Source organism: Dendroctonus ponderosae, unplaced genomic scaffold, assembly GCF_020466585.1.
Source record: "Dendroctonus ponderosae isolate FM_Combo_2020 unplaced genomic scaffold, Dpon_F_20191213v2 Dpon_F_20191213_12, whole genome shotgun sequence".
In the NCBI taxonomy this organism is placed as follows: domain Eukaryota; kingdom Metazoa; phylum Arthropoda; class Insecta; order Coleoptera; family Curculionidae; genus Dendroctonus; species Dendroctonus ponderosae.
The window spans coordinates 3196041-3215813 of record NW_026017316.1 but is presented as its reverse complement, the minus strand read 5'-3'; the positions used below and the strand labels follow the sequence as shown (position 1 = coordinate 3215813).

At 52.1% G+C, this 19773-nt stretch overlaps 6 protein-coding genes across 7 annotated transcripts; 2 read left to right on the top strand and 4 right to left on the bottom strand.

Annotated features, from left to right (window-relative positions):
* The first annotated feature begins 596 nt into the window (after positions 1-596).
* On the top strand, positions 597-4079 carry LOC109538754 (high affinity cationic amino acid transporter 1). The gene is made up of 9 exons (XM_048663115.1): positions 597-774; positions 828-1099; positions 1195-1323; positions 1383-1643; positions 1701-1799; positions 1856-2132; positions 2191-2603; positions 2667-2942; positions 3013-4079. The coding sequence occupies exons 2-9, from the start codon at positions 871-873 to the stop codon at positions 4029-4031; spliced, it is 2703 nt and encodes a 900-aa protein (XP_048519072.1). The 5' UTR covers positions 597-774; positions 828-870; the 3' UTR covers positions 4032-4079.
* Positions 4080-4327: 248 nt separating this feature from the next.
* Positions 4328-7212, bottom strand: LOC109538752 (cationic amino acid transporter 2). Its single transcript, XM_019906128.2, has 11 exons — positions 6867-7212; positions 6550-6801; positions 6341-6469; positions 6013-6273; positions 5810-5956; positions 5526-5748; positions 5334-5473; positions 5044-5277; positions 4821-4987; positions 4654-4762; positions 4328-4598 (listed from the first exon to the last, which is right to left on the bottom strand). Exons 1-11 carry the CDS (start codon positions 6904-6906, stop codon positions 4453-4455), a joined length of 1848 nt encoding a protein of 615 aa, XP_019761687.2. The 5' UTR covers positions 6907-7212; the 3' UTR covers positions 4328-4452.
* Positions 7213-8089: 877 nt separating this feature from the next.
* On the bottom strand, positions 8090-12034 carry LOC109538753 (cationic amino acid transporter 3). 2 transcript variants are annotated; one of them, XM_019906130.2, is made up of 10 exons: positions 11944-12034; positions 11022-11247; positions 10825-10953; positions 10611-10766; positions 10303-10407; positions 9979-10244; positions 9574-9914; positions 9357-9514; positions 9031-9303; positions 8090-8685 (listed from the first exon to the last, which is right to left on the bottom strand). In XM_019906130.2, the coding sequence occupies exons 2-10, from the start codon at positions 11245-11247 to the stop codon at positions 8564-8566; spliced, it is 1776 nt and encodes a 591-aa protein (XP_019761689.1). In that variant the 5' UTR covers positions 11944-12034; the 3' UTR covers positions 8090-8563. The 2 variants fall into 2 exon arrangements, with proteins under 2 accessions (XP_019761689.1, XP_048519073.1); XM_048663116.1 differs by lacking the exon at positions 11944-12034 and adding an exon at positions 11680-11822.
* A 378-nt stretch (positions 12035-12412) lies between these two features.
* LOC109538757 lies at positions 12413-13482 on the bottom strand. Its single transcript, XM_019906134.2, has 4 exons — positions 13101-13482; positions 12837-13033; positions 12656-12769; positions 12413-12598 (listed from the first exon to the last, which is right to left on the bottom strand). Exons 1-4 carry the CDS (start codon positions 13215-13217, stop codon positions 12418-12420), a joined length of 609 nt encoding a protein of 202 aa, XP_019761693.1. The 5' UTR covers positions 13218-13482; the 3' UTR covers positions 12413-12417.
* Positions 13483-13575: 93 nt separating this feature from the next.
* LOC109538756 (spermidine synthase) lies at positions 13576-14784 on the top strand. The gene is made up of 4 exons (XM_019906133.2): positions 13576-13870; positions 13928-14126; positions 14182-14416; positions 14472-14784. The coding sequence occupies exons 1-4, from the start codon at positions 13704-13706 to the stop codon at positions 14762-14764; spliced, it is 894 nt and encodes a 297-aa protein (XP_019761692.2). The 5' UTR covers positions 13576-13703; the 3' UTR covers positions 14765-14784.
* On the bottom strand, positions 14779-18439 carry LOC109538755 (facilitated trehalose transporter Tret1-2 homolog). Its single transcript, XM_019906132.2, has 11 exons — positions 18269-18439; positions 17237-17312; positions 17154-17174; positions 16834-16963; positions 16621-16771; positions 16379-16564; positions 16229-16327; positions 15973-16178; positions 15701-15919; positions 15223-15641; positions 14779-15163 (listed from the first exon to the last, which is right to left on the bottom strand). Exons 2-11 carry the CDS (start codon positions 17248-17250, stop codon positions 14935-14937), a joined length of 1674 nt encoding a protein of 557 aa, XP_019761691.2. The 5' UTR covers positions 17251-17312; positions 18269-18439; the 3' UTR covers positions 14779-14934.
* Positions 18440-19773: the final 1334 nt, after the last annotated feature.

Here is a 19773-nt window from a genome sequence, read left to right as displayed (position 1 = left end):
TCAAATTAACGCCGTTTATGCGATTCTTTGCCCCTCATTTTTTTTATATTTTCAAAACTTCCTTTTCCTTTTTGTTACGTTCACTGCACTGCACTGCACTGTTTCTGTCACGAGGGTTGCACTGTTTTGGGCTTACAGTTACTATCATTTGGTAAGTTTTTACTTTATATTGTTGTGGAGAGTGGCAAAACTACGCGAATTGAATTCCTTGCATAGTAGCAGTGGCGTAGCGAGTTTAACTTAACTCGCGCCCGGAGCACAATACCTTTTTAACCTTCTAAAACCATATAATAACCAAATATATAAAACCAGTGATAACTTTATATGGGAGGGTGAACATATTTTACTCGGTCACGGCGAGCCGTAACGGGGGCTGCCACTCCGACCTCTTCGCGCCTGAGGCCTGAGGCTTGGGACGCCTGTTAAATATTGTTTTAAAAACTAACAATCGATGTTGTGCAACAAAATTGTGCCTAAGATCCACTACAATAAAGTTTTTGAAAAACGTTTTTTCAAAATAAAGTACCTTTAAAAAACAGAGATTTAAGGACATTAAATTATCTACCGTTCGATTTTTATCCATTCTACCACTTTCGAAGTTCTTGGTCTGGCAACGCTGGTCGCAGCTGTTTGTCATGTGGGGTTATATTTACTTAGTCTGCTTATCTGATTTAGGGTAAAACTCATTCATTAAAAAAAAGTCTATTGTTCTAGCCTTCTTCCAGTTGTGACTGCTGCACCTAGAAACTAGTAGCCTCCTGTATAAGAAATAGGGTGAGCGTGTGCATGGCCATAGAAGCCTCCAATCACTTTGTGTATGTTAACAGACTCATCACAATCAGCGACAAGCAGGCCTGCGTCCTCTTAGAGATGGCTCGTATTTGGACGGTTATGACTCGCAAAAAGAGCATGGATCCAGTAGCGATAGAAGAGTCGCGATTGGCTCGTGTGCTCAACACTTTTGACCTCACCGCCTTGGGAGTGGGCAGCACCCTGGGAGTCGGAATCTATGTGTTGGCGGGGCAAGTGGCCCGAACTACAGCGGGCCCCTCGGTGGTGTTAAGCTTTCTTCTCGCTGCCATTGCCTCACTGTTTGCAGGTTGGTCGCTTTTTCAGTTCAGGTGCCATTTCAGTGACTCATAGCCTAATCCTATTCCTTATCGGCATTGTCCGTTATTTTGTTGCTTTTTACAGGTCTGTGCTATGCTGAGTTTGGAGCCCGAGTACCCAGGGCCGGGTCGGCCTACGTTTACAGCTATGTGTGTGTGGGCGAGTTCGTGGCATTCGTAATTGGCTGGAACCTCATCCTCGAATACATCATTGGTGGGGCACTACCAAATAGTTGGCAAAATCTCCTTCAGCTAGCACTTGTTGATTCACAGGTTCGGCAAGTGTAGCCCGAGGACTCAGTCTGTACCTCGACACTTTGCTCAACAACACCATGCAGGACACATTTCGGCAAATTGCGCCCATTCACGTCGACTATCTTGCCTCTTATTTCGACTTCTTTTCCTTCGGCGTAACCATTCTGCTGGCAGTCGCATTGGCTTTTGGACTCAAAGAAAGCAGCATGGCCAATAACGTGGTCACCTGCCTGAATGTCGCCGTAGTGCTCTTCATTATTGTGGCCGGCTCTTTACAAGGTACGCCTACGAATATGCAGCTTTTTGTCCTAATAATCACGATATGAATGGTCGTAGCCGATCCTGCCAACTGGAGCATCGCCGCAAATAGCACCAACGCTACAGTGATGGGTGCAGGAGGATTCTTTCCCTGGGGCGTCGAGGGAATGATTAAAGGTAACAAAGGCGATTCAACTTGCACCTAAATGTCAGACACTCGCATTCACACACAGGCGCTGCCACATGTTTCTACGGCTTCGTGGGCTTTGATTGCATTGCCACCACCGGCGAAGAAGTGCGCAATCCGCGACGAGCCATCCCAGTCTCAATCATCGTCTCGTTGTTAGTCATATTCTTGGCCTATTTTGGCGTTTCTACGGTGCTCACGCTAATGGTGCCCTACTATTTGCAAGATATCAATGCGCCAATTCCCATCGCATTTGAAGCGGTGGGCTGGACCTGGGCCAAGTGGATTGTAGTTGTGGGAGCCCTCTTCGGGCTCTGTGCCAGGTAAACGATCTCTTGACTGCCGGAAGCATGCACTGATTTACGTATCCCTGTGATTTAGCTTGTTTGGGGCCATGTTCCCGTTGCCACGCATCATTTACGCCATGGGCTCCGATGGGCTGGTGTTTCGAGTTCTCGCCAAAGTGCATCCGCGCTTCCAAACTCCCGTGGTGGGCAGCATCGTGGCTGGTTTGATTACAGGCCTGATGTCCGCGCTGTTCGACCTCAATCAGCTGATCAACATGATGTCCATCGGGACGCTGCAAGCCTACACTATAGTGGCAGCCAGCGTCCTCCTACTCAGATATAACGGCGACAGCAACTCGGAGAACTTCCAAGCCGTTGGCAACCAGGATGGTGGCATCAATGGCGGTTCGAGTTTCACTCGCTCCCTGAAATACCTGATCAACTGCAGCGTGCGATCGCCCTCGCAGCTCACCCAGAACATTGTGGCAGTCGAAGTGTTGCTTTATTGTAAGCGGTGATTAGATGAATTTCAATTGAACTGTTAACAACAGAACGGCATTGCTGCTGCAGGCCTCTTAAGCGTGGGCGTGGCCGTGTGTGCCATCTACTTGCAATCGTATATCGCCAGCGGCGAGCTCTGGGCCATCGTCCTCACTTCCACCCTCGTGGGCCTGACTGCAATTGTGCTGCTGTCCATGGGCACCCAGCCGCAGTCTCGCCTCCCGCTGTCTTTCAAGGTGCCGCTGGTGCCGTTCGTCCCTGCAATCAGCATCCTGGTCAACGTCTACCTGATGCTGATGTTGGACTACCGCACGTGGGTGCGCTTTGCCGTGTGGATGGCTCTGGGTAAGTCGCCAGCTCGTTCGCCCGGTGCTTGATCTGGCCACACCCTGTATATAATCCAAGTCATTCTCAGGCCTGCCCATGTATTACATTTGCGCATGCATTCCAAAGGCGACACCTTCGCCAAAATCACACGCGACTAACTTTACCAACGGGCACGCAAAACAAGAAACGCGCGCCGTCCAATCGAAGAAAAAGGCGGCGCCTCCACCGCCGACTATGCTTGAACCGCTAGAGGTGCAACAAGAGGACGCTCTGGCCCACTTGGACCGCGTTCTGGACACAGAAGCGGATCGTCTGAGCAACTGCAGTGGCAAAATGTCCAATGTGTCGGCGGTGGCGTCCCGTTCTGAAAGCGTTGTTGCTGATGTACATTGTCCCGATGTTGTGTCCCTTGTTGCTGGCTCAGAACCCATTCCTCACCTTCTGTCCGACACCCCTTCCCTGGACTCGGGCATTGGCGACTCGACGCCCAACCTAATCGAAGCAGTAGAACCATTAACAGAGGAGGCACCAAGTGGCCTGGACAATGTGAAATCGCTTGATAATGTTGAAGTAGCACAGGCAGTTGAAAAACCACCGATTCACAATGTTGAAGTGGCACAGGAAGATGAAGATGAAGATCCACCAGTTGACAATGTTGACGATATGGAGAGGGAGGAGCCCGATGTGGTGCCCATTCCGCCATCTGAACCCGTCGCTGTCGTTGAGCCGTTTACAGACGATGAAGGCAAAGAGGCGCCAGTGGCAATTCCGGCAGTGCTCAGCGCCGACTACTTGAAAACCGTTAACTTGCGACACGTGCAAACGCAGCTCAAAGAGTTGGAGCCCGAAGGTAACCCGAACGCGTCCGACAATAATTTAAAGGTGGGCTCTGCCGAGTATCAAAACTTCATCCGAGACCTGAACAGTCGGTTACAGCGGTCGCCAGTCTCGGCGGCCATCTACGTGCCCGCCAGCAAGCCCACACCGGCACCCACTCCGATCGCGCCCAATGAGAATGTGCTGGAGGAGCCTATAGACCGTCGCGACGCAACCGAAAAGCTGCGCAGCTTCTATGCGGCAAAAAATGACACTCCCGACAGAACTTAGTTGGACGAATCTGTCGCCCTTTTCTGAATACTCATCGTAAAGCGCGCCNAACACGTTGTGGCTTGATCTGTAGGTTAACCGTTAGGGCTTGGCTTGCTTGGAATCTCCAACCCGGTCCACTTGCTGATCGACACTGCATTTTTTAGGTTTTTCTGTCTACGGCTTTTACGGACTGCCCAACAGTTTGCGAGGCTTTTATTCAGATTATGAAAGGATTGACTGACGCTGTATTGTAAATATACGTTATAGACATATCGATCAACTAGTGTAAATAGATGTTAATAAAACGATTGAGGTGCCGTCTTCAAGACTTGTCTTTTACTTGGAGTGTGGGTTTACAAACGCAAAACGCAATTGGATTTCACTTTGGCTTGGATAAGAAAAGGGCGAGGTAAGAGCAGGCTTAGAATTAGGGCGGATCTCACAGACGGTCTTCAGCAAACACTGGCGCAGTGGCACCGTAATAAGTGCTGTCGCCGTTCGTTTTGGGTGTTGCGCAGTAGGCAGTCAGTGGCGGTGAGCGCTCCTTGCTGTGCCAAATCCCGTAGGTAAAGTAAATCACTAGCCCTAGCGACAAGCAACAGTGTAGTGGGCGATCACCCTACCATCAACGAATGCTTACCAATCGCCATCCAGTAGACGTACTTCAGCCAGGTGTCCTGATTGATGTTGGTCATCAGGTAGATGTTGATAAAGATGCTGACGCCGGGAATCCAGGGCACTAGCGGCACCTTCAGATCACGCAATTAGCCGCAGCCCCAAAGCAACATTGATTGGTTCCGTACTCACCGTGAAGCCGAGCTTGACGTCGGAGGTGGGTTGTTGCGCTACCAAATAGAGCAAGAGAACCAGCACGGCGCCGATGGCGACGCTGCTCCCAATCAGCCACAGCTCACCCCGATACAGGCTGTCCTCGAATCCGGTCATCAGACCGGACAATACAAAGCACAGCGCGACTGAAACAGTGATCTTGAGTCAATTCCAGACAGTGATCGTGCCCTTGTCGCCTTACAGAAGATGATGATGATCCAGGACACGATGGCGGAAGTGGCGCGTGTTGGATAGCTGGTGTCGGCGCGTTTGAACAACGAGCGCAGCGTGACCGTGTCGTCGGCGTCAGACTTTTTGGCATCGGGGGCGTAGCGCAGCACCAGGACGCACGCCGCCACCATCGAATAGGCCAGCAGCGTCCCGATCGACATCATCTCTGTCAGCTTGCTCAGCTCGAAGATGCACGCCAGAATACCTGGAGGCAAGAAGCGCGCAAGCCGTGGCAGAGCCTTGACCGCGTAGGAGACGCACCTGTGACGGCGCCCGCCAGCAGCGTCCCAGTGAAGGGCGTCTGGAACTTGGGATGAACGCGCGCCAACGCCTGAAAGAGGAGCCCATCGGCGGCCATGGCATAGATGATCCGTGGCAGCGGAAACATCGCACCCAGCAGGCTGAAACCGCATGTCAATACCCGTTCCACGAGTGGCAAACCAGTGCTCCTACCTGGAAAATAGGCCACAGCAGGCTCCTATGCTGACGACGTACTTGACCGTCGTCCAGCCGATCTGGTCGTAGACGTGGGGCAGGGGGGCGGTGGTATCTTGCTCGTAGTAGGGCAGCATCATCGTTAGCACCGTGGACATGCCAAAGTAGGCCAGAAAGACAATTAGTAGAGACATCACCACGCCAATGGGGATCGATTTCTGGGGCGTCTTGGCCTCCTCGCCTGCGACCACAAGGCCAACGCATTAGCGCCTGTTCTGCTGCCGATTTTAAACCAAACTTACCAGCGGTGGCGATGCAATCGAACCCGATGAAGCCGTAGAAACACTTGGCAGCCCCCTTGATGATGCCCTTGATGCCATAGGGGGCGAAGCCCCCCAGGCCAACTCCCATCGCTTCTTGTGCAGTCCGGCTCCAGTTGTTCGGGTCGGCTGCGATGTCAAGATTAATGTCAGCCTGGCTTAGTGGCACCGGAAACAATACGCACATTTGAAGATTCCAGAAACGATCACCAGCAGCACAATGCAGATGTTGACCAGCGTGAACACGTTGTTGACCAGCGAGGACTCTTTGGCGCCGAAAGCCAAAGCCACTGCGAAAATGATGCTGAGGACCAGCGAGAAGATATCGGCGTAGGTGCCAACTTGGCCGCCCATCATTGGCATGGTCTGCTGGAAGTAGTGCGACATGGAATTGTTGGCCAAATTGTCAAAGTAGAGGAAGAGGGCCTTCAGGCAGGAAGCGGAACCTGCCAGATGGAGCGGTAACCGGTTAGTACACCCTCCTGCAGATATTATGGTTGCCCCAGCACTTACCGATCAGGTACTCTAGGATGAGGTTCCAGCCAATGATAAAGGCGAAAAACTCCCCGATGCACACGTAGCTGTAGACGTAGGCGGAGCCGGCTTTTGGCACCCGCGCCCCGAACTCTGCATAGCACAGCCCTAAAACCAGAACTATCTGCTAGATTCTTGCTGAGCAGGCAGCACTGATAAGGAGCGCACATGCCAAGAAAATTTCCTACCTGCCAGAACTGATGCGAGGGCGGCGATGAGGAAGGAGACGATGACCGCTGGGCCAGCGGTCGTTTTGGCCACTTCGCCCGCCAGCACGTAGACGCCGACGCCCAGAGTGCTGCCCACCCCCAGAGCGGTCAAGTCAAGGGTGGTGAGTACCTTGGCCAGCTTGGTGTCGTCGCTCTGCAGAATCAGCTTTTTCCTGCTGAGCGCCGAGTGAGCCTGCGACCAGGACGGCACGCGCATCTTCTGCTTGGGATCTGCCGAGTGGGGCTGCTGATAAAAACCACTGGCGCGCATGCACCTGCTGGAGGAAACCCCTTACCGATATTGAACACGTACAGGATCTCCTCCATGATGGGCATCGCTAATTGAGTCCAATTGGCGTCGTCTGTTCGTTCGGTGCCAGATGGTAGTGCCGCGGCCAATCAGTGCGTGGCACCACTTAGAAATAAATAATAAACCAAACTCATAAATAAGCACGGAGCCAATAATACTGGTCTGGTCCAGAGCACATGGCAGCAGACTTGAGTGAACTGGTGAGTGCCGGGAATGCCGTGCGGTGCGCGCAAAAACGCCGTTTAGAGCAGCCGATTCTGGCTGACCACACGCTTGAGGGCTCGCCGGTCTGCCAACAATCAGGCGCTTCAAATAGTCCATGCTCCAAGGCTTTTGTGTCCATCTCAGGCCTGGACTGACGTCCGGTGACCTGCACGAGCGCGCAGAACATTCAAAGCGCACCCCAACCCTCACCTGTAAGGTGAAAATCCGCTCGCTTAATGGATGATGCAATGCCAGCCAATGCAACGGTAGCCAATCTATTTTAGTGAGTCAGTACCTACCTGTCGAGAAATAGTTCAACAGGTACGAGGTTAGCTTGAAAAGTTCTACTAACCCCGCTTGCAGGTAATCTAGAGCTTTACCGCGCCCAAACCCAGCACGAAAAATATGAAAAATGGGGTGAGCTTTTCTTTAGGTGCTCCCGGGCCTCACTTAATAAATGAATGAACTTAATAACTCACTTATTAAAGTGAATTCATGCTTTACGAGACCCGAGACTGGAATTTTCACATACCGTTGGAACGTTTTACAATTTTCTTCAAACTGGTAAAAAAGTCATCTAGATTTTTGAAGTGATAACTTTTTATGGGAGGGTGAACCGATTTTTCTCGGTCACGGCAAGCCTTAACGGCGGCTCCCACTACCACACCCTTTGATTCCTTTATGATTAAATCTTCTCAATTTAGTTTAATTTTTTTAGCCTTGGATTAGTTCAGTTTTTTTTTTGAACATACGCACGATGGCTTACATTATGTATGCATATAGTGTGTTTTGGTCCTATGCAGATACAAGTTGTAGCAGACGTTCATAGTTTTTTCATTCATCAGGTCACAAAACATGCCACAAAGCGAAAAGCATTAAGTAATGCCTGAACGCCAAAAACAATTTCGTGCTAAAAGAAGAGCATTCAGTAATAGGTCAACTCAAAGTAGCTTTCGTCAGCCACGAACTAGTGCTGAACGTCAAAGCAAATAAGAAAGGCACAGAAAACATGAATAGATTTATTCTTATTATAGATTGGCAGACCACTGACAATGATAATTTAATGGTACCGTAATTTAATTGATCAATGTCAACTTGACGGATTGAGAAAGTTGTCAATTGATTTTCGAACAACTTTTCTGTTTCACCGCCAATAGGTCCAATTTCGCATCATTTTATGATACATTATATATAGATAATTTTAATAAAGCCGCGACAAATCCCTTTCGTAAAATAGTATATTAGAAATAATTAAACAGTAAAACTATAAGTACAACGTTGGGGAATATCACAAAAACGGAATGGAATGGCTTCATTAATGACGGGCTTTCTCTTACGATAAGGTACAAAGTTGGCAATGGGGAGGGAGACTGGTAACCACGTTTGCAATCACATCGTACTAAAACTCAGTGAAAAGCCACTACTTAACCTAAGAATTGTACTATTCGAAGCTGGCGCCCTTGGTGCCGGTGAGCCAAACTACTCGGGGTTGTAGGGCGAATACGAGTCCGGTTTGCGCTCCTCCAATTGCAGCTGCTGCGAGTTCCGTTTGCGGCCTTCCACACTATTTCGTATTCCATAACAGAAATAGATCAGGAATCCTGCAACAGCATGCGTGCGTCCAGCGCGGGCCTTTTCGCTTCGAACCAACACCGCCACCACCAGCGTAAATACTTGCAACACATAAACCACCTTGTGCCGGTCAGACACTACTGACTTTTTCACAAGTTGTTGAAGTCAGTTTGGCTTTCGATACCGCAAGAGTATCTAACATTTCGTCGCGAAACAGCCCAACAACGTGGGGAAAAGTTGGTGGCGCATTAGGCCGGCATTAGAAAGTTTGAAGACCAGTTTGTTGACATTTTCGACGATGTAAAAACGCGTCGAGCGTATCAATTTGCATAAGCTGAAGACAGTTAAGCCAAGCGAAATAAGTGGGCACCCACCGATAATGAGCCAGACGAGGAAGCGGATCCAGGTGTGCAGGTCCAGCTCGAGCATGAGGTAGAGGTTGAAAAAGACGCTCAAACAGGGAATGAAGGGCACGAGCGGAACCTTGAAGGTGAGATGGACATCGACGACGGGCTGCCGCGCAATGACCACCACGAGTGCCAGCATGGCCACCAGACTGATGACAAAGCCCACACAGTAGAAGGGCTCGGAGAAGATGAGCGTGGGCACGTGAATGATGATGGCGGCCAGCAGCGCTGCGAAGATGCCTGCAACGCAAACAAAACGGTCGTCGCGATAGCCGCGAGCCGGAGAAACTCACTGAAGATGGCCACGCTCCAGTTGGCTATCCGAGAGGAGCGCACGTTCGCCTCCTTGTTGTTGTGCAGGTTGAAGATGTCCACGAAGCCGCTGTAGAATGTGGCCGGGTACTCATCGGTGTCGAGGCTCTTGACGACTTGGTCGCCGTCCACTTGGTACCTGCGTGGGCGCAAAGTTAAACCATCTGATCGGATGGTGAGCACAAGTGGAGGACGCACCGCAGGATCAAGACGCACACGGCCACAATGGTGTAGGCCAGCAAGGTGCCGATGGACATCATGTCGATCAGCTGGTTCAGGTCGAAGATCATGGCCATGAAGCCGGAGAAGATGCCCGACAGGATGGTGGCGACAAGTGGGGTCTGCGTCCAGCGATGCACGCGGCCCAGCGGCTTGAACACGATGCCGTCCTTGGCCATGGCATAGATGACGCGCGGCAAGGGGAACATGGCGCCCAACATGCTGGTGCAAAGAGCGAACACCGCCCCACTGGTGACGATCCACTTGACGGTCGTCCAGCCCACTTGGTCGAAGGCGTACGGGAACGGGGCGTCCGCATTCTGGTCGGGGGCAAGCCGTGTTCAACGGGGCACTTCGCAGGCACGGACGCCAGCGCACACCTACCTGATCGTAGTAGGGCAGCATCAGAGTGAGCACGGTGGAGACGGCAAAGTAGGCTCCAAAGATGATGAGCAGGCTGATGACGATGGCCAGGGGGATGTCTTTCTGCGGATTCTTGGCCTCCTCGCCAGTGGTGGCGACCGCATCAAACCCCACAAAGCCGTAGAAGCATTTGGCCGCGCCCGCCATCACCCCCGCCACTCCATAGGGCATGAACCCGCCCGTTCCATAGCCCTCCACTGCCGGCAGCTTCCAATTGTTGGTGTCCGCTGAAACAGCTGGGCCGGTGAGAAACAGGATTATCCAAAAACGGCGCGCCCATCCGACCTTTAATGGATCCGCATACGATGACCAGGCCCACTGTGAGCAGATTCAGCACGGTGAAGATGTTGTTCAGCATCGAGGACTCTTTGACGCCAAAGGCCAGCAGTCCTGCCAAAGCGAGAGCTCATGTAGTGCGCCACAGGCTCTCGGCAACCCACCTGCATGAAACGTCTGCACAAGTCAATTGGGGACTTTCACTGGTCAACGAACTGGCCATCAAGCGCTCAGCTGGCCAGCTGGTTGCGTGATCACGCCACCAATTCGTGCAGGCGATTTCAAGGCAGAAATGCCAAGCTTTAACGGCATCTTACCCGTTAGCACCAGGACCAGTAGGAAGGCCAGCAGGTCCGGATACTGACTCAGAAAGGACACGTCCATGGGCAGCCAGGCGCGGAAAGTGACGCTGATCCGATTTGTGGCGAGCGCATCGATGTAGTTGCTGAGTCCGCGCGCCACACTGGCCGTGCCTGAATGGACGATGGATGGAATGAGGAATGGCACTCGAACGTCGGCTGCAGTGCTTACCAATCACATACTCCAGGATGAGGTTCCAGCCAATGACGAAGGCGATGAACTCGCCTACGGTGACGTAGCTGTAGACGTACGCGGAGCCGGCCTTGGGCACTCGGGCCGCGAACTCTGCATAGCACACCCCTGTACAGAAGGGCACACGCCTGCTTGTGGACTGGCAACGGCACGGACGGACTGACTGACTGACTTACCGGCAAAGGCGCTGGCGATTGCGGCCGCCAGAAAGGACAGACAGACTGCGGGGCCGGCCACTGTTTTCGCCACGGATCCAGCCAGAACATAGACGCCCAAGCCAAGAGTGGCGCCCACCCCCAGAGCGCTGAGGTCCAGGAGGCTGAGGCAGCGCGCCATCTCGCTCACGGTGTCGCCGGCGTCCGTCTTGCGCCTGGTCAATAGCTTGAAGATTCTCGTCGACATCTGAAACAGAATGTAACGATGATTAATTGAGGGCCGAGAGGCGCGCGTTAAGGAACCCGCCCAAGGTACCACCGACCTTTGCGCCGCAACAAACCAATCTCTAATATCAATTAGCGAAACACTGGAGGATTTCATGAGTGGCTCCGAAAGGGGACAAAAAAACTGATAAACATTTAACAATAAAGGCGACTTATCTCGGCCATACAATGACATCTGCGGTATTTCGTCATTCCGAATTGATTAAATGGTTGCAAAGTGCTCAAGGAGGAGGAGAGGGAGATCTCAATCAATGCACGAACGGTTAATTTGGCGACACTAACAGCCGGAAAACTATGATTATTTGTACAATTTGTTGCGAATTGACGCATGTGGCCATTGGTTTTGGTTGTGGTGGCGGCGGCGGCGGCGCCTCCAGCAATGCCAAATTCATACCTGAAGAGAGACCGATAATTCTTTCGCAAACATCGCAGTAATCACAAAATGCAAAATTTACATGTCGGCAAGGTAATGATTGATGGCTTGCAACCTTGGGGCGCACTTATCAGCCTGTTTATGGCCCCCGATTCCGAGCGCGACTCAGCACTGATTAATTGGGGGGATCAAGGCGAGAAGCGTGTGCAGCTTGTAAGGCCCGCATTATCTGTGCCACAACAATTGAGGTTTTGGCGCATTTCTCTTGTGGCGCGTGCTGCTTACCTTGGTTCACACTGCACAAACTACCGTCTCGACCCAGTTGGTCCGGTATCTACTGTACGGGTCGAGCCGCGAAAAACATTGTTTGCCGCGACCGCTCAAGACGCTCCCCCTCTTTGCTGGTACCAAGGCTGGAAGACTTGATGGCGGCTTCCGCATCCACCTTCCAGTCAATGATGAAGAGTGGTCTATGAGTTCGTCCCAAGCAGGCATTTGTGGCAGCTCGGTTAGGGCATGGGGTAGCACACAAGGGCGGATCCAGGGGAGGGGTCCTGGAGGTCATGACCCCCCCCCCATTCAATTCTCTATCCAACGATGCCAAAACGAATTCTGTGGCTCGAATGGTTCTTGGGAAACTTCGAATGAAGGCCATTTAGTTTTTTTGGTTTAGTAGTAACTCGCGAATAATGGGGAGCGGAATCTCGATGGCTTCGCCACCTTTACGGGGGGGTTCAAAAAAACGACTGCATGCTCCAGTTAAGTGACGTATAATACAGTCATTAAGTCCACAATCGACATTATGCAGTTCGAGTACTGGTCATCGCAGCCCCCTTGGGATTTGCCCAGCTCCTCAGCCTGGAGAAGTTTCTTGGTCAGGGCGTCCTCAGGCTCTTGCACGCTTTCGGAGCTGGCGTTCAAACTCAACTCGATTGACGGCCTAGAAAACGCTCTCGTTATGCGAAAAATGAGCGCTTTGTGGCTTCGAATCGCTTACGTGAATAGGTACTGGACGATTTTCTCCAGCACTGAGTCCTCGCGGTCGTACATCGGAATTTCGGCAACTTCGCAGCAGGACCTCAGCACGCACTGCTCCCCATTCAGGCCGAAACTGCTCTCGAATGCAACAAAATCCTTGAAAGCTGCCGGGTTTGGCACAACTTGACAACGTCACTTACTTGTCCAGCAGCTTGGACAGATACTGGTAGAACTTGACGCGAGGCAAGTCGAACCAGTAGGAGTTGGAGCGCACGTCAATGGTGGTGGGGTAGAAGTTGGACAGGCTGCTGGGCAGGTTGAACTGCGCCTGGAAGCCCCAGGTGAGATTGATGGACCTGCGGGGCAGCACAAAGGGCACCGTCAAGCCGTAGGTGAACTGAAACAAGCAAGAGGTGGAGCGATTGTGGCGAAGCGCTCATCAAGTGCTTCGATTGGGCAGTTACCTGAAGGACTGCGCCCTTGGGGAAGAGCAGGTAGAAGGAGCGCTTGGTGATGGAATGCGGGTCGTTTGCGGCCGAAACTGCCAGCAGGACGCCCGTCAGGAGTAAAACGGGACGCATTCTGGAATGTAGCGATATTGATGAGGAGCGCGCCAAGACTGAGCGGGCCCTGCCATGCTTTATTGGCTCAGCCCATTAGCGCGCCACTGGTACAGTTAGCGTTCTTAATTCGGTTTACTGTTTCCATTAGGCCGTTGCCTGTATATCAAACGGCAACATTAGACGAAACAAGTTCAATAATAACAATAATAATGAAATGAAATACAAGATCATACTAATCAATACGAAGCAGCAAAAAATCTCAAACTATTTTTTTAATTTGTTAATAATAATAATAAGTCTTGGTCTTGCATTTCTTGCATGGCCAAGACCAGTCTTGCTCATCACTACTAGTGCAATCACGTGAACAGACGACGATCGCCGGTGAGGGCGTAGTCAATAGGCGGTTGTTATCAGGGCCCACTATGGCTTATCAAGCAGCCCGATGGCTGGGTTTCTTATCGGGCGACCCTGACCCCCAAACGATAACAGGCCTTCAGCCGGTCAATGTTAAGTCGTGAGCCAGAGGCTTCAGTCAGCAACATGGACCTAATAAGAGCCGGATGGTTCAGCGAGGTGTCCGACTTGTGGCCTGGCCAGAGCCTCTCCTTGAAGGTGAAGGAGGTGCTGTTTCACCAACGGTCCCTGTACCAGGATGTGCTGGTCGTCGACACGTGAGTAATCGGGTTCTTTGACTAGAAAAGGCAAAGTTGATGGGAGACTTGGAACAGGACCAATCACGGCAAGGCCCTGATCCTGGACGGCATCATCCAGTGCACCGAATCGGATGAGTTCTCCTATCAGGAAATGATCGCCTTCCTGCCACTGGGCGCCCACCTAAATCCCCAGAAGGTGCTCATTGTAGGCGGTGGGGATGGAGGGGTGGCACGCGAGGTGGCCAAACATCCCGCCGTCGAGCAGTTCGTTCAGGTGAACATTCCCACTCCCATATGCTAACTGTACGCAAACCAATTGAACGGATCAGGTGGAGATCGACGCCCTGGTGATCGAGCAGAGCAAAAAGCATCTGCCCTTCATGGCCAAGGGGTTTGAGTCGCGCAAGCTCACTCTGGTGGTGGGCGACGGTTTCGAGTACATGAAGAACCACCAGCGGGAGTTTGATGTGATCATCACCGACTCCTCGGACCCTGTGGGGCCCGCCGTCAACCTGTTTACCGAAAGCTACTTTGGCCTGCTGAAGACGGCCCTGAAGCCGAACGGTAAGCCATCCGGGCCGTTGTGCAGCCGGTCAGTTGTGCAACCTGTGGGTTGCAGGGGTGATTTGCTCGCAAGCCGGCACGCTCTGGTCTGACCTGCCTCATGTGAAGCAGACCATCCGGAACTGCCAGACTCACTTCCCATTGGTCGAGTATGCAGTTTCGAGCGTCCCCACCTACCCCAACGGCCAAATCGGGTACTTGGTGGCCGCGCTGGACCCCGATCTGGATCTCACCCACGCGCGTCACCCTCTAGAGGAGCTCGGGCTGCGCTACTACAGCCCCGAGGTGCATCAAGCCGCCTTTGTTTTGCCCGCCCACTTCAAAAAGGAGCTCGCCAACTTGAAGTGAAATAAAACGCCTGCTTGGAATTGACGAGTTTTTACTCACTAAGGCGTTTGATCTGTATCACAACATGTCCCTTCCTTTCGGTTTTTTCGTGTAAAAAAGTCCCGTATTTTCGCTGTAGAAAAATAAATACTGTCGCTCCTAAAGCTATTGGTTGGGGGGCGGGGGGTGGGTTATTGGCGCTGACCGTCCGCCAATAGGGGGTCACCGTGTTTCACGATGTTTTTCCTGGGCGCCCTACTGGTGGCGGCTTTCTTCGGCTTGCTGCGCTCCTTCGACAGCACATAGAACGCGCCACTGTGCACAAAGTAGTCGGTGATTTCAGACAGCTTCTTGCCGTGCGTCTCCGGCAGGAAAATGAACGTGTAGACGGTGGCCAGCAGGGAGATCGCCGCGAAGAACCTTCGAAAAAACGGTTGGGATCAAGATCCAGCCACGTAGTTGCGCGATGATCAGGTTACCATTGCACGCCCACAATGCCTCCAAACCAGTCCTCCAACGTGTAGAAGGACTGGATCGAGGCGAACATGATCAAGTTGTTGACACTGTAGGCAATCGAGTGGGCCACGCCCCTGATCTCGATCGGGAACAGTTCGGCCGTCATCGTCCACGGAATGGGCAGCAGGCCAATCATGGACGTGATGACGAAGAAGAGCAGCAGCATGGTGGGCACCCACCTCATGTCCGAGCTGCCTTCGATGATCCATTTGGAGAAGAAGCCGGCGAAACCCATGCAGAGCGCCATCCCCACGCCGGAGGTCATGATCAGGGGGCGCCGATGGAAGCTGCGCAGCATGTACGTGTTGATGCAGGACATGATGAAGCGAACCGTGCAGATCATGATCGAGGCCAGGTACGGATTGGTGGACGATCCGATGGACTGAAACAGGCGAATTGCGCGCTTGAACTCGGCCCCGCACTCGCCCACCCTCCGCTCACCTCCAAGAAGGTCACCGAATAGAACAGCGTAATGTAGATTCCGGAGAACTGCTGGCAGAAGAACAGCCCGAACAGAATAATCAACGGCTTGTAGCCGGTGGGCCGCAGGAATTGCCTCACTTTCACCAGGAACCCAGTGCCGTTCTTCAGCGCCTCCTCCTGCTTGATCTGGTGCTCCCGCTGCAGCAGGTGCAGCTGCAGCTCCGCCAGAGTCTCGGGCTGCAACCAGTCAGTCAGTCTGACCAGCCCCCAACCAGCCACTGTTGACTTACCCGTTGCTCCGGCTGCGGCTGGTTGCTGTGCAGCCAGCGCAGCGCCTTGGCCGCCTCTTCGATGCGGTCGCGAGACACCAGCCAGGCGGGACTTTCCGGGATGAAAAGCTGGATGAGGATGACGGGCACGATGGAGTAGCCCAGACACATCCAGGCGACCGTACGCCAATGCATCAGCCAGCCCTTGAGGAAGGCCAGCATCATTCCTGCAAGTGAGTGAGTGAGTTGGAATTCAACTGGCCCTCAGCGGGTTTACCTAGGGAGGCAAAAGCGGGCGCGAAAGAGATCAGGGAGCCTCGCATGTCGGCGCGGGCGATTTCCGTGATGTAAACCGTGGCCGGGCTGCTTCCCCACGCTGAAATCAGGCTCAGAAGTGAACGACTCTGGGACTCTAACTGGGACTTACTGGTGCCGAATCCGGTCAAGATCCGTCCGATGATCAACATGGGGACGTTCGAGGCCATCGCGATCAGCACCCAACCGATGGCGCTCGGGATCAGGGCCAGCTTGATGGTGTTGAGCCGCCCAATCCAGTCCATGACAAATCCGGCCGAGATTCCGCCAATGGGGGCCACAATCACCATGGCGCTGGCTGAAAGTCAGGTCATGGTTTCAGTTAGCAAACTCGTTGCCAAGGCGAATGCTTACCGATCCAGGACGACTCCGTCTTGGTGGCGCTGATCTGGCCGTCGGTGGAGTTGGTGCCATTGAGGCTCAAGTTGGGGATCAGGATGGCGGAGTAGGCGAACCCAATGCCGACCACGATGTGGTAGGAGGCGGCGATCGACGCTGCGGTGATCTGGAAGCGCACGGGGGCGTCAAACTGATCTGGTGGCCGGGATTGGGGGGGTGGGGACTCACCTGTGGGCAGAGGGAACGCAACGAGCGGCCCTCATATTTAGTCAGGGAGCGGACGCTGCAGAGGATTTCCGCTAGTTTGTCATTTTTGAGCACTTCCTCTTCTTCCTTTTTGGCTCGCTCGTTTTCGAGCCTGCACAAAACAACATTTTTAGTGTCTATCCAAGGAAAAGGATTCCACTGCGCAAGTGGAAATCATTAGCGCACTAATGAAGTGGTTTCGGAATTTCCAAGTGCCTTGAAACTGAATTTGGCCTTTGATTGTTGTTCGGAATGGAAAATTTCACATATACAGTGTGTACCAAACACAGGTGGATACTTACTGGAGGTTGAAGCAGCTGGAGCTGAAAACAAAAGACACACAGATCAGTAACGGTTTGCGTAAATGTGGCTGTCGCGCGCTCACCCTATGGGATCCATGTTGCTCTCGTTCACCTGGTAGACGCCACTGGCGCACTTTATCTCATGCCCTCAGCCTCTTCCTGCAACCCACAAACTACTGAATGCTGAATCAGTTCACACATCAGATAAACCGCCAGCCAATCAATCGAAATATTGCCAAAACCCATTAGGCGATAACATTGTCCTTATCTTTCTCGCGCTAGAGTACTGTAGTTTATAATTACACGGAAAACAGTTGGTTGATTGCTCAAGTCCACGCCACTTGACACTGAGACTGCACACTCTTGACGTCATTTGATTCGAAGAGTGTGTGACGCGAAAACATTTTTTGAGTCTGGGCTGGGAGTCTTAAGGCCTGATCGGACAGTTTGAGAACAAAAAAACGGGCAGCAGAAGAAAAACGGCGCCAAAAGCCAACAACCTTCGCATTGCTGGCAACAAATTCTTTGGTCTAGGAGGTCTAGTCGCGTACTCCGGCCTGGTAACAGCAGTTGGCGAGTTTGTTTGGAAAAAAAACACTCGGCCAATAATAATAAATCAGCATCAATTGTCAATTTTGTTGATCTTTGGCCCGAAATTAGTGCAGTGCGTCCATGGAGCACCACTTTCAAAGTCTAATCAATCCAACATTCGTCCAGCCAATTAAATCCGGCAAAAGCAATCGAATTTGCGAATTGTGCAATCGCAGCACTCGTCTGCTGGTCTGTACCATGTGATCCTATCATGCAGTTGCTGTATAGAGTAGATGGCTTGTGTCTGCTAATGCTGCGGCGGATTGCGTCATTTTGCCCGATTGCGGATTGATGGAACGCGGAAAATCGCCGATTTATCGGTTTCACCTCGAAGTTGGCCAGGAATTTGCCGGTTCCCGGTTCGGGTGTTAAGAGCCCCAATGCATGCACCATAGAGAAAGTAAAATAGAAGAAAAAGACTGAATTTTGGTGCAGGTAGAAGACCTTTTGATGGTTTGGCGCTTTAGAGCCCAAACAAAGGAACGTCGCCAAACAGCAACTTTCCTAAGACAAAAGTCACTTACCGTCCGAGGTGGCTATGCACTCGATGATGCACTTTTAATGACGCTTGGGGAAAACAGCGGAAAATCGCGCTTACATCGCATCTGCTCGCAGAAAAGCTCGTTCAAAAGTGTTGTACGACCGACTGGCGTGCCACGAATGTTCCCTGTATGCGAGCGTCCGCTCTTTCCGCACCGCTCAGACCTGTAGACGCGACTTGGATCGATTCGCTGATTCACGCTGATTCGTCTCAAATATACAGGGTGTTTCACCGGGAACCGCCGTGATCGATATCTGGAAAACTGTATTAACGGGAAATGTGAAAATTGGACAGTGTGCCGAAGTCATTGGGGGCAAGCGGTTTAAAATAATTACAAAATCCGGTTGTACCGGAAGTAGGTATCAACTTGCTTATTTTAAACGGTACCCCCTATATATCCGACTCATACAGTTTCCTTGTCAAAAAATATTAAAAATCACTTGGCAAAAAATTTCGTCTTAAGTTTCAAGTGCACTCGCCTGCATGAAAATCTGTCAAAAATCGTCTCTAAACTGGCTGTTCACTGGCTGAGGACTAATAGAACCAAGTATCTACGTCCTATCCATTGGCTTAAAAGAGTATTTTTTACGTGTTCTCTGTAGGACACCCTGTATACAGAGGAAGTATCGACAGTGACTACCGTTCTTGGGTAGGCAGGAATTGTTCCTACTTGGTCCACTGGCGAAGAGAGGGCGTGAGCAGTTCTATTGGGTTGCGAAAATTTCCAAAGAAAAGCGGTTTCTGGAAGGCAAATTGCGCCATCATAAAGATGTTTTTTGCCATTCAATTGAGCCGCCCAGTGGCGTGGTTGGGTTATGAAGCGCGATGTCTTGCCAAGAAACCCCCCTTGCCGCCGCCCACTGCGCATATTTGGGGGTGGAGGGGCAGAAGATGCATCCACCTTTTCGTCCGCGGAACCGATAATGGGGGGATGGGGAAACGACGCCATCCATCAATCATCCCAGACGTGGGAAAACGGGCCTAAAAGGGTCCAAACTCAGTAATGGGCCTGATGACTGGGCAACTTTGCTGCGACCCAAACGTTGCATCCGCGTCCGCCGCCCAATCCGATGTATTTATCGCGAAACAGCCGACTGTCGGGGGAGGTCGACGCCTGAGCGACGCCAAAGCCGCGCGACGTCTATCAAGCCAGCGATCGACGGCTGGAAGTTTCCAAATTTGCGAAAAAAACCAAAAATTAGCCCCTCGGGTTGGGGGGCGATGGGGCGTCCTGCCCGCCCATCAGCAGTTGGCACGCGCCCAAACGGCCCCCAGTCGAGTCGCCTCTATCACCATGCAGTGATCGGCGAAGCAACGAAGGCGGCTGGATGCAAAGCGGCTCAAAACGCACATGTGGAAGGCGTCTAGACGAGTGAAAGTGCCTCTAAAAGGGGGCGATTGGCGTAAATTGCCTGCCACACAGGGTGTTTTAGGGAGCGGGAATGGTTATAGACAGATTCGGCTGCCGCCCTGTAAAAGCACTTCCAT

Excerpts from the sequence above, each read along its gene's own strand:
- LOC109538754 (XM_048663115.1), top strand. The coding sequence starts at position 871 with ATGGCTCGTATTTGGACGGTTATGACTCGCAAAAAGAGCATGGATCCA. Across the intron at positions 2,133-2,190 it reads CTCTTCGGGCTCTGTGCCAG|CTTGTTTGGGGCCATGTTCC; the intron begins GTAAACGATCTC and ends CCTGTGATTTAG. Across the intron at positions 2,604-2,666 it reads AGTCGAAGTGTTGCTTTATT|GCCTCTTAAGCGTGGGCGTG; the intron begins GTAAGCGGTGAT and ends TTGCTGCTGCAG.
- LOC109538752 (XM_019906128.2), bottom strand. The coding sequence starts at position 6,906 with ATGCCCATCATGGAGGAGATCCTGTACGTGTTCAATATCG. Across the intron at positions 6,470-6,549 it reads CCTCGCATCAGTTCTGGCAG|GGCTGTGCTATGCAGAGTTC; the intron begins GTAGGAAATTTT and ends TTCTGGTTTTAG. Across the intron at positions 5,749-5,809 it reads CGATTGCATCGCCACCGCTG|GCGAGGAGGCCAAGACGCCC; the intron begins GTAAGTTTGGTT and ends TTGTGGTCGCAG.
- LOC109538753 (XM_048663116.1), bottom strand. The coding sequence starts at position 11,712 with ATGTTTGCGAAAGAATTATCGGTCTCTCTTCAG. Across the intron at positions 10,767-10,824 it reads CATCCTGGAGTATGTGATTG|GCACGGCCAGTGTGGCGCGC; the intron begins GTAAGCACTGCA and ends TCGTCCATTCAG. Across the intron at positions 10,408-10,610 it reads ACTGGTCCTGGTGCTAACGG|GACTGCTGGCCTTTGGCGTC; the intron begins GTAAGATGCCGT and ends TCGCTTTGGCAG.
- LOC109538757 (XM_019906134.2), bottom strand. The coding sequence starts at position 13,217 with ATGCGTCCCGTTTTACTCCTGACGGGCGTCCTGCTGGCAGTTTCGGCC. Across the intron at positions 13,034-13,100 it reads CCAAGGGCGCAGTCCTTCAG|TTCACCTACGGCTTGACGGT; the intron begins GTAACTGCCCAA and ends TGCTTGTTTCAG. Across the intron at positions 12,599-12,655 it reads ATCGTCCAGTACCTATTCAC|GCCGTCAATCGAGTTGAGTT; the intron begins GTAAGCGATTCG and ends AGCGTTTTCTAG.
- LOC109538756 (XM_019906133.2), top strand. The coding sequence starts at position 13,704 with ATGTTAAGTCGTGAGCCAGAGGCTTCAGTCAGCAACATGGACCTAATA. Across the intron at positions 13,871-13,927 it reads GATGTGCTGGTCGTCGACAC|GACCAATCACGGCAAGGCCC; the intron begins GTGAGTAATCGG and ends GACTTGGAACAG. Across the intron at positions 14,127-14,181 it reads CCGTCGAGCAGTTCGTTCAG|GTGGAGATCGACGCCCTGGT; the intron begins GTGAACATTCCC and ends TGAACGGATCAG.
- LOC109538755 (XM_019906132.2), bottom strand. Across the intron at positions 16,565-16,620 it reads GACGGAGTCGTCCTGGATCG|CCAGCGCCATGGTGATTGTG; the intron begins GTAAGCATTCGC and ends CCTGACTTTCAG. Across the intron at positions 15,920-15,972 it reads AGCCGCAGCCGGAGCAACGG|CCCGAGACTCTGGCGGAGCT; the intron begins GTAAGTCAACAG and ends GACTGGTTGCAG.